We start from the raw sequence: 15,731 nt of genomic DNA, 5'->3' as shown, positions 1-15,731 counted from the left end.
TGCAATTTAAGTATGTTGATGAATATATGAACTCAAAGTCGTGTAATTATTGGTTAATAGGTTTGTCTTATATTTACAATCAGTCCAGTTGAATCGTGGTGATTTTTAATGATCAGTGTCACAACAATAGATTATCTGGTATTACTACCATGATAGAAAATGGTATCAAAATAATAATATATTCGTATCATATTTCTACATATTTACGTATGTATAACGAGATAAAAATCATTTACGTATTTATCTCAAGAGATATATTATACTAGGATACGAAAAGTTATATCGATTATTGTAAAAGATCGTGTGATAGAATAAATTGTGGCCAAAAGTAGGCTATCATATTTTTCCTAAAGTGCTAAATAAATAAACAAAGACTTGTTTCATCATTAGCTGTAACAATCATCGCTCTACTGTGACAATAGTTGATATCAAGAGTTCGAAAATATCACGAGATATTTCAGAGTACGCGAAGAGAAAATGAACAATATCAACGATGATCCATGAACATATACGTCAATCATATAGAAAACATATTTAACTCGTGATCTACAGTTGAAATATTCTTACTCTTTCTCGAAATATCTCCTTTAATTCAAAAAGAAACGGAAATCAGTTTCAATTAGCAAATCTGATAAAAAAAAATATCAAAAATTGATCATTGAATGCGTTGAACGCACAATTTCCGATGAAAAGGGCACAATGTTTGACACTGTGGATTGAATTTAATACAACCATGCCACTTTTGTCCGCAAATTATGGAAGTATCAGCCTGAATATAGATGAGAATCTGATGGAGAACTATTAAAATTGATAATTCTATTTGTAGAGAACTTCCATCATTGATAAATATTTACAATATACGAAAGCCCCTGTGGCAATCGGATGTTTTTCAAAATAACCATCCCAATCATGACGATGATGTGCCACCCCAGGCTCGCATCAGGCTCAATGTCTTGTTCAATTTTGAGCACCATTCAAGTCTCTCTTCCTTAGTATCAGCTGATAACAAATGCCTGCAAACATCCATACAATTCAATGCCATATACCTACTCTCTAATTCTACAAAGAGAAGAATTAATTGGTGTTAGAATAATTCGAACCTTATAGTTGTCTGCGGCCCCATTCTCACCATGACCAAAGTTTCCGAGTCACCCTGTTGAGCGGGCCTAGTCGTTTCCAATAAAAAGGTATTTGGCCGGGCGCAAATATCCCGTGATACTAAACCAATGTTCATTGTTGTAACACCTACGACATTGAATAATCAAATATCAGACGAGCTGCATATTTTGTCGTCGAATTATCGCAATAAATTGGAATTCAATCACAAATTAATTGACCTTGCAAGTCCAGGCTTCCGATTGGTGTTTTCTTGCGTTCATCGTCGGGATACTTCCAGTAAGATAACGCTGAACCTTTGAGGAGGCACCATCTTCGATGCCATGCACCAAATCCAGAGATATCCTCAAACATCGTCAAAAATCCCCGATGCTCAACAGAAACCGAAAGTTCGCATGACACGTGCATCTGAAGTCGTCCTTCTAATGGAGACGATTGTGGAACCTGAAATTCACAATAAAAATTACTTAGAAGAGTCAAAATAGATGATAAATTATAGAAACTAGACAGCTTCGATGCGGTTTATAAATCTGCTATACTTTATTGAGGGTCCACTGCTGTCGCTGAACTTCTCTCAGGCTGAATATGACATAACCGGTGAGACTGAAAGCCGGCGATCGCACGGCAGTCGGCCCAGCAGGACTTTGAACCGAAGGCATCATTAATCGGCTTTCCTGTTTCAAAAGTTTCCTCGGCGTTTTTCCGGAAGTCTGCGAATCAAATGATATTCGAAATAAGTTACACTTATTTTGACTATTATCAAAACCTACGATCACTGATATGACAATGCCGCAAGTAGCGCAAATATACATGCAATGCTGCACAAATGTAGCCAAAAACTTTTTAAATTCATGCAAAAATAACACCATAAATTGTATTTCTACAAATAATGGTAATTACATTACAGAGAGATATTAATTGGAATTACTGTTGCATAAAACAAATATATTTTTCTTAAATGTGTAAATTCGGATAATAACCAAAATAATTGATATTGAACGCGTTTGGTAGACTGGCTCTAGCACCATTCGACTTAAAACGAAAGCAATAATTGGTTTAAGCTACCTTTTTACTATTATGAATGTGATACTTGATCTCGTGCGGAAGAACTTCAGCCCTCGTTTGAAGGGAATAAAGTTCGAGCGTGATTTTAAAATCACTGTAAAGATCCTGGAGTTTTAACGTCGACGAAAAACGAAGACAAGAATCACCAGGCTCGGCAACGACTACAGGCGTTGCTACAACATGATCCAGATGACGTACAAGACAGACGAAGTGGTAACAGTTTTCTGTAATAGCGAACGGTTTTTAGTTAGTTCGAAATACAGGTAAAGATAATGAATCTTCCCCTAAAATACAAAACATATTACGTGCGTCCATGTTGCGGAAATAATTCTGTTTCAAGGGCAGCGTTATTGCGGATATGGTCAAAGAGCCACTTTCTTGCAGCTCCGGTGAGCCTGGAACAGCAGGCCTCAATGTTCCTTCTACTTTCAACCTCTGAACCTCGTGAAGTGCAGCTTGCCGCCTGTGAGCTGTGAAAAGCGAGTTGGAGGATTCCAGTTCATATCAAGAGTTACACTTAATTTTAGTGTTAAAAAGAATTTTGACAGTCAGCCGAATAATTTGCATATGTCAAACTGATTAAATCACTGAAATAATTTGAACCATTAAACTAACTCAAATAATTCAAACTATATGAGAATGATTCAAACTATTGAGATTATTCGAATTATTCGAACAAATAGAATTAAGTGAATAATTTGAACTATTTGAACAATACTCGAATGTTCGGTTCGATTTGTCCATCATTCAGACAGCCCTATCAAATTTTGAAGTATGACTTAGCCAATGGCTACTTACTGGCAACAAGCAACAGCCTTTCCCCTTCAACTTGTTCTCTAGAACCACTGAATTCAACAGTAGCATTGCACAAGTTCAAAGCCTGGCTTGCCTGGCTTATCACCGTCTGTTGTTTGCACACCTCTTCTAGAAGTCGCTTCACTTTCTCTTGCACAAGCACAGATTCATCCCTTTCGTCGAATTGCGACGATGAAGTGGGCGTTGTAAGTTCTGGCTCTGGGATTCGAGTCACGTGACGAACGGGAGTTTTTGGAGTCTGAAATTTGTTCAATGTGCGCCGAGCGTTAATTATGGTAAAGAAAGAACAGAGTATCAAAAAATAGCATGAATTTTCCGGTTTGGAATTTACGTCGAATAAAGTTTTGAAAATTCAGTATGTGTAAAAATATGGATTATGTAATGAAGAAAGTGTACTTTAATCTCAGACTCGTTACTATGAATGTTGCGATAATTGCATCTTTGCATTAGAGAAAGAAATTTCAATTTTGATGTGTGTTTGAAGTAGATAAACATAAAATAATATGATCATAATATACAATCGAACTTCATAAATCTTGCAATATATATCTTAGCATGGGTGACGTCATATTGTTACAGTTCTGTATAGTATATTACAGTATAGTGTACCTTTCTTTGCCTATAATATTCATATTTCTGAACATTCTTTGAACAAAGATTTTAGTTAGTTCTTTAAATGTCAGTGAGTTGTATTTGTTCCGATTATGGTTTACTTTAACTTTAATTGGTCACACTTCCGTAGAATCGCATAACGGTCACACTGTGTGAAATTCACCACATACTTGATATTTTCCGTCAAAAATGAGTTCTAAAGATCTAAAAAAAATATCTAGATATTGTTTAAGGATCGCAGAAAAAGCTCTCTCAGTTTTCCTAGCCAAAGTTGGTTATTTAAATATTGTAAAAAAAATCGGCAAAGTTAAAGACAGTACCAAAAATGTCGAAAAACGCTTTATTTCGCATGAGAATGGCGCTAAGAGATTCATTTCCACGACTTAGGGACTCTATGAGAGGTTTGAAAAATGTTTGGGGTAAAATTCACCGAGAGTAATCAATTAGAGTTGAAAAAGTAAAAATACGACTTAATTATTCGACTGAAAACCCAGACAAGTTTAAGAATTTTGTAACGAAAAAATAGCTTCAGCCCGTAAAATCTTATTCATGAATATTTACCTGAGACTGTTGTCTTCTGTAAAAGCTGACGCTGTGCATCAAAGGCAAGTGATTATCTCCTTCCACTACATATTGTTCGCCTTTTCTTGGTGAAGATGCAGGCGTTGTGATTTTGATTGGAGAACGGTAAGACTGCCTGTGAAGTACAGATGAAATATAAGGAGACTGAAGACAGTTCCAATACATTCAGTCACCGATTGTTACTTACCCTTGAGTATACTTGAAGCTGTGCGAAGTAGCCGAAGGACTTTTTCCTGCGCGGTTTAATTTAGGTGGAGTTGGTCCTTCCGTTCCTACACCCGCGTTTTGCTCATCTTGAAGAGCTAAACACTCGTCCAAATACTCGTCCATTTCGTCCAGCACGGAAATGTCTGACGTTGTACTATCTGGATCTGGATCTATCGATCGCTGAAAAAATTTATAAGTGTTCAATTCTGCATTATAATACAATCTCCAAGATTACTAAATCTGCAAAAATAGACTTTAGCAAGCAGTAGCTTTGGAACGATTATTCTGAGAGCAATGTTGCATATGACTTATTTCTTGTCAGTTCGATTGTCGAGTAGTTACATCATTATTTTTTGAAGAAGGATGCAAAGACCGTTTTCTACTGAATTACTACTTTAGCAAGTAGTAGCTTTGTAACTACACATCACTCCTTCACGTGACGTTGGTGCAAAATTCAGCATTGCAGATACGATGGTTGGATGAAAGTGTAGTTTCTTCATCAACAGCGGACTTCTTAAAATGTTTTTGATTAATTTCCATCAGTCGAAATAAAAAAAACTAGTCGAGAGAATGAGAAATAAAAAAGTTCCACAAAACTTTTGCTTTCAAAATCAACATTCCGAAGATAAGGTTTGCTAAAGTACTAAGTTAGGAAGAAACAGAATTTGTGTTAATCTAAGGTTGGGCTAAAAAAAATAAAAAAATTAGAAAGGCAATAGTACAAAGTTTTATTTCAGAATGATCGTTCGAAAGATGCAGCTTGTTGAATCTAGTTTCTGCAGATACGGAAATCTTGTAGGTTATTATCATAATTAATACCAAATAAACACTTCACTATTTTAGAGACTGGGACACAGACTCGAGAAGTTTCGTTGCATATTAAGCATACTTCATTCCACTAGTCAAATCTTTGATAGGTTACAAGTGTGAATAAACAAACGGATATTTCAAAAAAACGTCCACATCCACATGTTTATTCATCACAGCTGGCTCACCTTTTTATTCAAGACAGACTGTTGACTTACGACTCTAAGTATGCTTCTTCCAAGGCTGGTGTTACCAATACCTTCACTTTCTTCGGTACTGTCATATTCTGTATCTTCCTGCTGATTGAAAATTGATATTATTAATCAAACGAATTGAACAATCAGGCGAGACACAAATTCTGCGCTCTATCTTTACCTCAAGATAGTATTCCGCTTCTGTTTCAGTCTCTGTCTTTTCATCCAGTGTTGCAGTTTCCGCTTCTGTATCCCCAACGGTGTATTCCGTTTCACCCTCAGTTTCTGTTTCTGTCAGCTCGATATCAGAGAGATTAGGATAAAGATGTCCTGGCTTTGGTGGAGACACTCGAATTCGTTTGACGTCCAATTGAGTCTTGTTTTGCTGCGGTTTCGGCAGACTCCTAGCCACTATAAAATCATTAAAAAACGTACCATGAATTCATGAATAATTAGTTGGCGAGTTAGAGAATATATGTAAATTACCTCGAAGTTTCGTCAAAACAAAATCTTAACTGAGCAAAGGTTTGAAAAATATAACCAAATGTCATCAAGATAAATATAATTTAAAAAGTTTGTACGTAATTTACAAAAAAATGTTTACACACTTGATTTCAACTGCAAACATCATGTTATTAACATCACAGTGATCACTTCATTTCACGCTTTTGTTAACGAAAATTTTATTCAGTTTGTCCGATTCTGAGGAAAAATAGTTGATTCTATTCATATATGTATATGCTACATATCGTCTATGATGGATTTTATTATTCATAATTTAGAAATAATAAACGTGTGATTTAGTACTAAATGAATTAATATCAAAATCTAACTGCGATATTTTACAGAGAATTCATGCACGATAAAATTAATTTAAAAATTTTTATGTAATAATTTAATAAAATTGTTAATCTGAATTAGACAAGCAACGTAAATTGTTTGGTGAAAAATTGAGAGAGTAAAATTACGTTAAGTTAAGTTACCATAATAAAGTATTGATATTTAAAATTCAAGGTGTGAATCTAGCAGTGAGATTTAAAAAAATTTTCCAGTCACAGGAAACTTTTTTAGTTATACGTAACTAGATCAGCTTAAGTGACTTTTTGAACCTTTGTTCTAACACTTTTTTTGCTCTGAACACTACTTCGACCTAATTGTATGCGCCCCACACATTCTTGACCCAGCTAAGATGAGATTGTGATGAAAAGAATGTGATTCTGCTTACCCTGTCTCTTAACGGGAGACGATTTTACTGCGATTGAATCACCGTTTCTAACACTGTCCTGCAGTTGTCCAAGCGGAGGTGGGGGAGGCGGTGGGATGGTCTCCTGCATAAATAAACCCTCTAAATTCACTTAAATGACAACTTATTGATTTCGAGGTCAGATTTTGACGAGTATTTCAATCATACCGAAGCAGGTGTTGGTCTGACCGGACAAACTGGTGAGTTTTTTGGGGAGTTAGGCTTTCCGTCACTGCTTTCGCTAGTCCTGATGCACGAACCGGCGGCAGCTTGAGCCATTTCTTTGTTACGATTAAACCGCGACCTCAGCATTTCCAATTCTCGTTGTCTCTCATTTTGCGAATTTCGCAAAATGTCGTTTTCCAATTCTTGCGTCTGACCTCCGTGTTCAAACAAAGCACGTTGAGCTATCACTTTCTTACTCGAGACATCAGCTCTACTGTGCGCAGATGAAACGGGCTTTTCTAAAAGATTAAATATTCCACATTTAAGGGAGTGTACATGAGTAAACTGCTAAAAAAAAATTAATGAATTTAAAAAATTTTCATCCTGATAACCAATGATTTCATTAGTACATAGTTGGAGCTTCATTCGCATGTGTTTTCTATTTGAATAAATTAATAAACTATTAATAATAACGTCAACCATTTCGCTCAAAATGACTCAATTCAAATTTCGAGACAGAATTCTTGGATATTTTATCCTCTTTGATACGATCTGAAGCTTTTTTATTTTGTTTATTCAACAGAAGGGCGAACGTTTAAAGTCGATGATCGATTTTCCATCCAAAATTTAACATATTTCTTCATTCCATTGACAAAAAGAAATGGCAATAAATACAGAATATAGGATGGTAGCAAAGAGGATCAACTATCCCGAAATCCGGATGTCTCCGAATTTGAAATGAATCAATTCAGTCATTATTGAGATATTGTGGGCATGGGAAACACATCACCGAGTGAAACGGATAACAGTACTGTAAATAACAGTGCTTCCTGTTGACTGATTTTTTTCAAAACGAGTACATGAAGTCTAATTTTCAGACTATTAAATAACACAAACCCCAATCAAACTAAATAATTGTTTGTCAAAATATAAATTTTGAAAATTAACCGACTTTTTCAGCTATTCACTCGAATATACACGTTCAATGTATTAATATGCAAACCTTTGATTTTGAGTTTCCAAACAAAAAAGAAAATATATAATGTGTATCTACCTTCAGGGGTGTGATGCGACTTGTGTGGATCTTTCTCTTCCAATTGCTTTTTGGAAACAGACATTGATAGCGGTGCCTTGGGGATCAGAGGAGCTTCTCCTTTGTTTCGCTCGAACAGAGCCATTCTCTCAGACAGGGTCATTTCGGCAGGATCCTTCCTCTTGGGTTCCATGGCTTTAGACTCGAACATGGAAGCCTTGCTCAATACCGAACCTGGCGACTGAATCGGGCTTTTAGGTGAAGAATAGCCGAATTTTGAAGCTAACGAAGTATTCGGGATAGGGTTACTGTCACTACTCGTGCTGGAGCTTACACTCTGTGTATTATTCTCTGGTGTTCTAATACTTTTATTAATGCTAGCATGCGAGGTTTTTGTAGGACTCCTAGAAGCGCTCTTATCGTCGCTCGGTTTTTTTCCTTCTATATGATGATTTCCATCAAACTTCGAAGTAGAAGATATCACTTTAGGCAGTGATCTTCTATCCACATCCGATAATTGCTGGTCGTTATTCGACCACGTCAACTCGGCCGACGATTTCCCCGAATCTGAATTGGATCCCTGGGAACAACCCTTATAGTCATACACAAGGCGAGAATTGCTGGTAGTACGAGTAAAACCTTGAGCCTCCTGGAAAACACCGTTGTGAAACCTATACTTTTTCTTCAACGGCTTATTAAGACTTCTGTTTATTTCCATCGACCTCATTTCTAAAATACCAGTCCACCAAGCCCACAGTTGCGAAAAAAGATCCAAAGCACAAAGAAAGTATCCCCTGATTTCAGGATGAATGTGCCGTAAAATCAGATCCAAGATTTAGGAATCAAGAAACAACCGTCGAAAAGATCTCTAACTATCTGGTGTTGTTCGCACCAATGATAATCAAAACTAATATGAATAAATTCAACCAGTACAAACTAAAATATAAATAATTTGAGAAACGTTTTTAAAATTAGAATATTTACAATGATTAAAATCCAATATTTTATATCCTAATCTGATGATTTTGGGTTTATTTTGTTCACCATAGAGATTTCTAGAGATCAACTGAAAGAAATCTGAAAAGTAGTTATCTCCAAAGGGCATAAAATATATTTCCGAAAGTACGGTATGATAGATGCTGGTACACAATTAAATTTACTCGTTACAACGGTGCTATAATGGAAGACTTGTTGAATATCTTTTAGACAATTTAGAATTAGGTCGTAGAGCTAAATGAGCTCAATAGAATTATAATCAGATATAAAATATCAGAATTTAATCGTTTTACATGTTCTGATTATAAGGTCTTTTCTCAAATTGTTGATATCTTAGTTTCTGTTATGCGAGTTTGCTCAGAATCATTTGTAATATTTAACACTTGTTAGTAGCGATGTTGGTTCATTTGTGTTCACCTTTGTTGGCACAAATGATATTACTCGAGATTTTTAAAACCGTTTTTTCTCTTTTCCTAACTTTTCTTTCAGACTCTACAATCCATTCAGGGTTTGTACACTTTTTGGAATCTGAAATTGCCTGACCTTTCCAGGTATTCCAGCATGAAAAGAGGATTTTTCCAGTAACCTTTCAAGTAGTATACCGCTGATGATTGACTATTTTTTTACACATTAATACTAATACCTTTAATATTACGAAAGCACAAAGTGGTGCAACGAAACAAAATTTTAAGTGTATTCTTTTTCGTCGAGGCTGATAATACTTTGTATAAAAAAAACTTTATTCTTTTGACAGACACAAAATTCTAGTCTCATTTTCGAAATGCCCGGACTTTTCCCTGGTGTAAGAAATTATCTGAATTTTCCCAGTTTTTCAGGTTCCGCCTGTGAGTACGAACCTTGTCATTCATCCTTAATCAACTCTTGAAAATAATTCCAATCAATTTACCTTTGCTTTTTTTAACCAGCACCATTTTCCAAAGCGTCAAATTGTTAAGGGGGCATTATACATATATTGATATTATCCTATTATCACGTGATAATTATATTATTTGTTCTTAAAGTGTCCAAACGTTTCTCATTATTCCCACTACCTCAAGTTTTCCACATGCTTTCTAGTCATTGAAGTTGCCCTGACGTTATGCTAGTTTCCTCAGAGGAAAGCAACTTATATAGATTTTTTCAACGAACATCAATTACTTATAAAAATCACATCACAATCCACATAAGAAATTAACATAAGCATTAATGCAGAAGCACATAAAACTTTGTGTGGTACTCTGGAAAGTAACAGTAATCTGTTCGTAATCTGATATAATTTAGAATTTTTTGTCAAACTACATTATAACAGCCATAAGGGGGTTGACAAAATTTGATACAGGCTCTGATCAGGTTTTTCAATTGATTACTGATGAATTAAAATGTTAGATAAAGTTATTTCCAAGCAGTGTGTTGAACAAAAATTTGCATCATATTATTTCTTCAATTTTTCACCTGCCAGATATTATTTTTCTTATCTAAATTCAATCCAATCAAAAGGCCGAGCTTGTGAGAAAATTTTCAAAAAAATTCCTAGTTAAATTAATAATTTCTCAATCAAATAACACATGAAACGACAGAATCTCTTTCCTCTTTGATGAAAAAATATACCACTAAACTTATAAGGGCAGTTGAAATGATGAAGCATTAAAAACTTTCTTAACAACTTTCATGAGAGAACATTCAACCAAACAAGTTTATATTGGGATAAGCTACCACTCCATGAGAGAGATGCAAAGTTTTGAGATTGCAAATTAAACTTTACACTTACCAGGGTTTCGAGCACAGCTTGATCCCATTTGAGTTGCTTGGTGGGGCTACCTTTTCCTCGGCTAGCTTGATTACTGCTGGATGCTACGTTTGAACTGGTTTGCTTCGATATGCTGCTCGTACTTGGCTTTTTGGATAGCCCGCTAGTACTCGACATTTTTGACAATCCAGTTGGACTCTGATGCTTCAACAACCCGCTTGTACTCGGTTGTTTAGATAATCCGCTAGTACTTGGCTGAGGCTCGCTGCTGCCGTTTCTTGCTTGTTCATTGAACTTAGCTTGAACCTTTGACGCTTTAGTTTCGACTGACTTGGTCTATTCAACAACATATTTAACTCCATTACTAATTTGCGTGAAGTAGTAGCTTATCATCGATCATAAGTTAGTGTCAAAAAGTGATCCACACTTGGTATTTTCTTCCCTTTTTTATGATAAAAACAATGTGAACATTACAGTACAAGTATTCGTCAAATTTCTCACCAGTATTGGATGAGATAGGTCATCCTCCCAATTGTTTATCGTGGAAGCCAATGCAGCAAGTCTGCCTAATCTTGCACCTGGCTTAGCAGCTTTTTGATCGGTCGACTCTTCTTCAATTGCAAATTTTTCCTCTGTTCTGTGAATTGGTGAACTCAATTCACGGCTGCAATCCTCTGAAGAAATATGTATTCAAGTAATTAGATACATTTCATTTGCAATCCTCAAAGTTATTTCAAGACACCGTTTACTATTTTCAAATATTTATAAGAATTCTAATTGAATCGTGACTACTGAAAAGAAAAGTTAATAAAAAAAATTGAAAGCTTATGATATTCTGTCCTGATATTTCTGTTACTGGAAAAGATTTTTTATATCCAAATTTCCATGGTTTTCAGATTTTATTATTGTTATTAGGATGTCTCATTGACAAATTCTAAGAATTTTATATAAGTTGTTCCTAAAGATCTCGATTTCTGTGCAGAAAATTAATTTCAGCAGGTTTATCAAAAAACTTTGTTATTTCTTGACAATCACTGTCGAAAATTTTCGTACTTCTAGTTTGTCTAAAAATAGATCCTAAATAGAGTCTAAAAATGGCATTTCAAAAACATATGTATCCAACTGTTTCCTATTAAATTATATTTTCTTTGAGGTTTCCATCCCAGTTTTCTATAACAAAGTATGCTCAAAAACTATACAAAAAGACCAGGGATCCGATATTTTTGGTTTTGTGATGCGAAATGGAATGTCAAGAAAACACCAGTTTTTCCTAGTAAATGGGTCTAATTTTCATCTTTAACTTCACATGGGCAGAAATAGTCTGGAAGACAAAAAACTCAAGTTTTTCACCTCTGACTCTACTTAATATCCAGAAATAATCAAAAACCTGGAAAGTCAGAGCTTTTCAGATGTTTATTAGCAAATAAAGTTCCAAAAGAATATGAGTTTTTTTAAAAACCCTATGGAATTTCGTCAAATTCTTCAGACTGTCAAAATAATTCAAACTATTCCAGAAGTTCTACAGAATATTGCTTAGAACAGCCGAAAAACGTGACATATTTCTGAAAAATTCATTAAAAAATTATGAAGACTTTCCAATAATTCTCTCACTTTGGAATATAGTGATAATTTTAATGTTTGAGGCATTGTGATCGGTACTTATTACACATAGATGGTTTAGCATCTGCCTTGGTGGTACCATATCTATATTGCATGCAGGAACCAGTTTATGATATCAATGTGTGTAGGTGTGACAGCACCAACCAAGCACAACTTACCAGAGTATAGCTTGCCCAGCCTATGTAGCTTGGATCTGACACCGGATATTTGATTCTGTCCATTCTCTTTGTTGGATTCTTTGCCTTCTTGAGTTGAGATAGGAATTTTAGTAGGAGAAAACTTTCGCGGCGATTTAATCGGCGATTGTTTAACTGGAGAATCTTTAACCGGTGATTTAGCCGCAGCATGATTTTCCAGTACTAAAATGCATAATGCAAAATCAAACAATGCAAACTGAACATGATGAGAGACACAAATGGACCAACGTACCTGGAACCTGTGCTAAAATGGCATTAGCATCCTTCAGTGGACTCCGCCGTTTTTTGAGATCCTGACCAGCATTTGACAATTGCGTGTCTAATTTTTCCCTCCTTGCTCTCGCACGTTCTAACATTCGCTAAAGTAGGCCAAAAAATTCGGATATCATAAATCGGATGACGTAGTAGTTTCGTGAGCAAGACTTGACTATTTTGGATAAGGTAGATCAGTGTAATGGAACAGTAAAAGGTATAATTCTGTACTTCTCTCATATATGTTTAAAGATTTTTCACACATGCGGAAGAAACTTGAGGGATTATTTTCCTCAAGTAGCAGATACAAAATCTGGTCAGGAAAGTTTTTGAACAATCAAAATAATCAAAATAGGACTCAGAAGGCAGTTGGACTAAATGACATCACCTGAAGACAGGAGAGTGTAAAAAATCGAGGAATTTTATGTATAATCGAGGAAAGCCCGATCATCAATGACAAGTTTAATAATACGATAACTTTGTCCTTAAACAAGAATTGTGAAAAATGTGTTAAACAAAGTGCACAGCCTTTAATTACTGACTAGATAAACTGAGCTTTATTAACCCTAATTCCTAATTGGTCCCTTGGGGTGAATGTCACTGCAAACATTTTTCAAACTCCTTGTCGAGTCTCTTAGTACCTTCACTTTGCCGATGTTTTACAATATTTAAACAATCGATTTCAGTTAGAAAACCGATAGAGCTTTTTCTATGGTCTTTAAATAATATCCAGATATTTTTTCTAGAATTTTAGAACTCATTGTTGAAGCAGGGTGTCAATTTTTCGAGCTGGGGTGTATTTCATCCTCTGTTACCGTTATGCGGATCTGCTGACCAATTAGGGTTAAAATTACACGAATTGGCGTCCGAAGAATGCAACCTTAACCTAAAATCTCGATCTATGTTAAGGGTGAATTACTTTGTATTTACACTTGATTAAACTAAATTCGATCAAGACTGATTTCGCCTCGTGTAAGTATTGCTGAATAAGATAAAACCGCAGAGAAATGTAACAGTTTGTAGGAGCTTGAAGTTCGTAACGTCAATCTAACGATGCATATTAATATGAAATCATTAGTAGCAAAATTAGTATCGTCTAAAATTCAATAAAACGTAAAAAAATGAAGTAAACTCAGATATCGCAAACCCAACTGCTTCGAAGTCATTCTAAACTTGCAAAATAGTCAAGAGTATTTCAATCGTGAAATTATTAGGACCAGACTACCTGGATCATAAATTTTATGGAACACAACGGTCAACGCGTACTTGGGTCTTGTAATCCTGTTCAATTCCAAGTAAATAATGCGTCGGATCGGGTATAATCCGCATAGCGTCGCTTACCTGAGTGAAGGGATCCATTGTTCAATTTTGGGCAGAAATTTCAGAATTTCAGCACACACGTTTCGAATCGCAGCCCGACGCTTCCCGTCTGACAGAGAGCTCAGAGCGACGCGAATATACTTATTTATCTCGTGAAATAAGTGCTAGAATATCAACGGCACGCCGCACCCTTCGACCGAACTTGCCAAACTGTCAACAACCGTTGCATTCAAATGCAACCGCCATTTTACGCGTTATTACGCTCACTCAAGTCGGATCACCGATGAAATTCAAAAAGTCAATATCTCCTTCGATTCTGATCACAAACTCGTCGAACTTCACAGTTGTGGAAAGAACTTCATCGGTTATTTATTACTTTGTTTTCGAACGAGATACGAATCCGGCTTCTAATATATCGGCCCGTGAAACTTGTTGCGACGATATTTTTTCCAGAGCTACACGCTGACCTGCTGTTTGTTTGTGTACTGACTGCTGACTACTCGTTCATACGTATCCTGTATTCCTGTATAGAGCCAGCCGACGGGCGACGGCCCGAGAGTGGGGGAAGAACGTTCGAAAGTTTGAATTAACGGACTTTCATTGGTCGAGTTGTTGGAATAAATATGCAAACGGTTGATTATATTTCTGCGCATGCGCACCGAATTTGAACGTTGGACATTCGAATTTTTTGATAACTTGTTAATCAATTCTGTGCAGAAGGCAATTTATTCATAAAACTTAGTATGCGGTCCGAATTCCCTCATCCACGTTCTTTCTTTGGTGAAAGACTTTTCAGAAATTTCTCATAATTTTGTTTATAAATTTCATGGATAGTTTTAGAACATTTCTGAGCAAAATTATGTATCATATATAGCAAGGGGGTTCTTAAAAAAACTAAGAAACTGTCAGAAATTTGGATTCTGAGAAAGTTCGTAGAAATTTCTGAAAATCTACATATATAACACGTGGCTCTGGGATAGTTTTAGTCAAGGCTTGGCAACCATTCAATCAAATGCAGCAACAATAGTCAAAGAAATGTATTCAACCCATAAAGTGGTTGCTAGGTTACTTGAAAATGTTTTTGAGTTATGGAATTGCTTCAAATAACCTTGTAATAATAGATATACATATAAATATTGAAGCCTATATCTGCGTGTCAATCGATAATTTAGATTGTAAAAGAAGCTATACGGAATTGAATTTGGTGAACATTATAATAAGAATTTTATGAAAGTAATATACTATAATGATTATAATACATATACAGGCAATAAACTAGAATGGAGGAGAACATCATACGGACTTTTCGGTCGAATGCCCTAAGAATTCATCCTAGCGAACCAAATTCCGAATCTACAAATCCAGATATTAAGTTGGATTATGTTGCAATACTATTATTCATTGGACTGGTAGCTGTACAATTGCTCACGAGCGCCTTTATTGGATATATTATATCAATCATATACTGATCCAACATTTATTAAGCTGTCTTATGAGTTTAATGAAGATCACTGAAATAGAATAACCGAGTACCAGATTTTGCAACTCATTAATCATGTACATGATGATTTCCTTTGTATTGCAATCGAGCCAATTAAAAATTTTGTCAAATCGATTACAAATATATTGATAGTAATCATTGTCGAATGATTGACTTCACGATTATTTTATTATAATCTTGTTAGGAATTGAAATATTGAAAAGAAATTCTGGCACTCTGCTGTTGCATAGCCAAACGATTATTATAGAATTGTTATAA

General features: G+C 35.4%; 1 protein-coding gene across 5 annotated transcripts; it reads right to left on the bottom strand.

Annotated features, from left to right (window-relative positions):
- Window positions 1–286: 286 nt before the first annotated feature.
- Window positions 287–14,455, bottom strand: LOC124404198 (anillin). Of its 5 annotated transcripts, none has more exons than XM_046878143.1 (19): window positions 13,994–14,455; window positions 12,633–12,759; window positions 12,362–12,562; window positions 11,085–11,257; window positions 10,605–10,919; window positions 7,862–8,489; window positions 6,811–7,106; window positions 6,625–6,727; window positions 5,581–5,810; window positions 5,394–5,504; window positions 4,379–4,578; window positions 4,171–4,306; window positions 2,980–3,235; window positions 2,487–2,651; window positions 2,182–2,405; window positions 1,656–1,826; window positions 1,338–1,560; window positions 1,101–1,245; window positions 287–1,013 (listed from the first exon to the last, which is right to left on the bottom strand). In XM_046878143.1, exons 1-19 carry the CDS (start codon window positions 14,009–14,011, stop codon window positions 908–910), a joined length of 3,828 nt encoding a protein of 1,275 aa, XP_046734099.1. In that variant the 5' UTR covers window positions 14,012–14,455; the 3' UTR covers window positions 287–907. The 5 variants fall into 5 exon arrangements, with proteins under 5 accessions (XP_046734099.1, XP_046734101.1, XP_046734100.1 ...); XM_046878145.1 differs by having other exon boundaries at window positions 5,394–5,501; XM_046878144.1 differs by having other exon boundaries at window positions 6,625–6,724.
- Between the last annotated feature and the right edge of the window lie 1,276 nt (window positions 14,456–15,731).

The sequence above is a fragment of the Diprion similis genome, chromosome 3 (assembly GCF_021155765.1).
Source record: "Diprion similis isolate iyDipSimi1 chromosome 3, iyDipSimi1.1, whole genome shotgun sequence".
NCBI classification, from domain to species: Eukaryota; Metazoa; Arthropoda; class Insecta; order Hymenoptera; family Diprionidae; genus Diprion; species Diprion similis.
The sequence above is the reverse complement of the archived record's forward strand: the minus strand, read 5'-3'. Positions and strand labels throughout refer to the sequence as shown.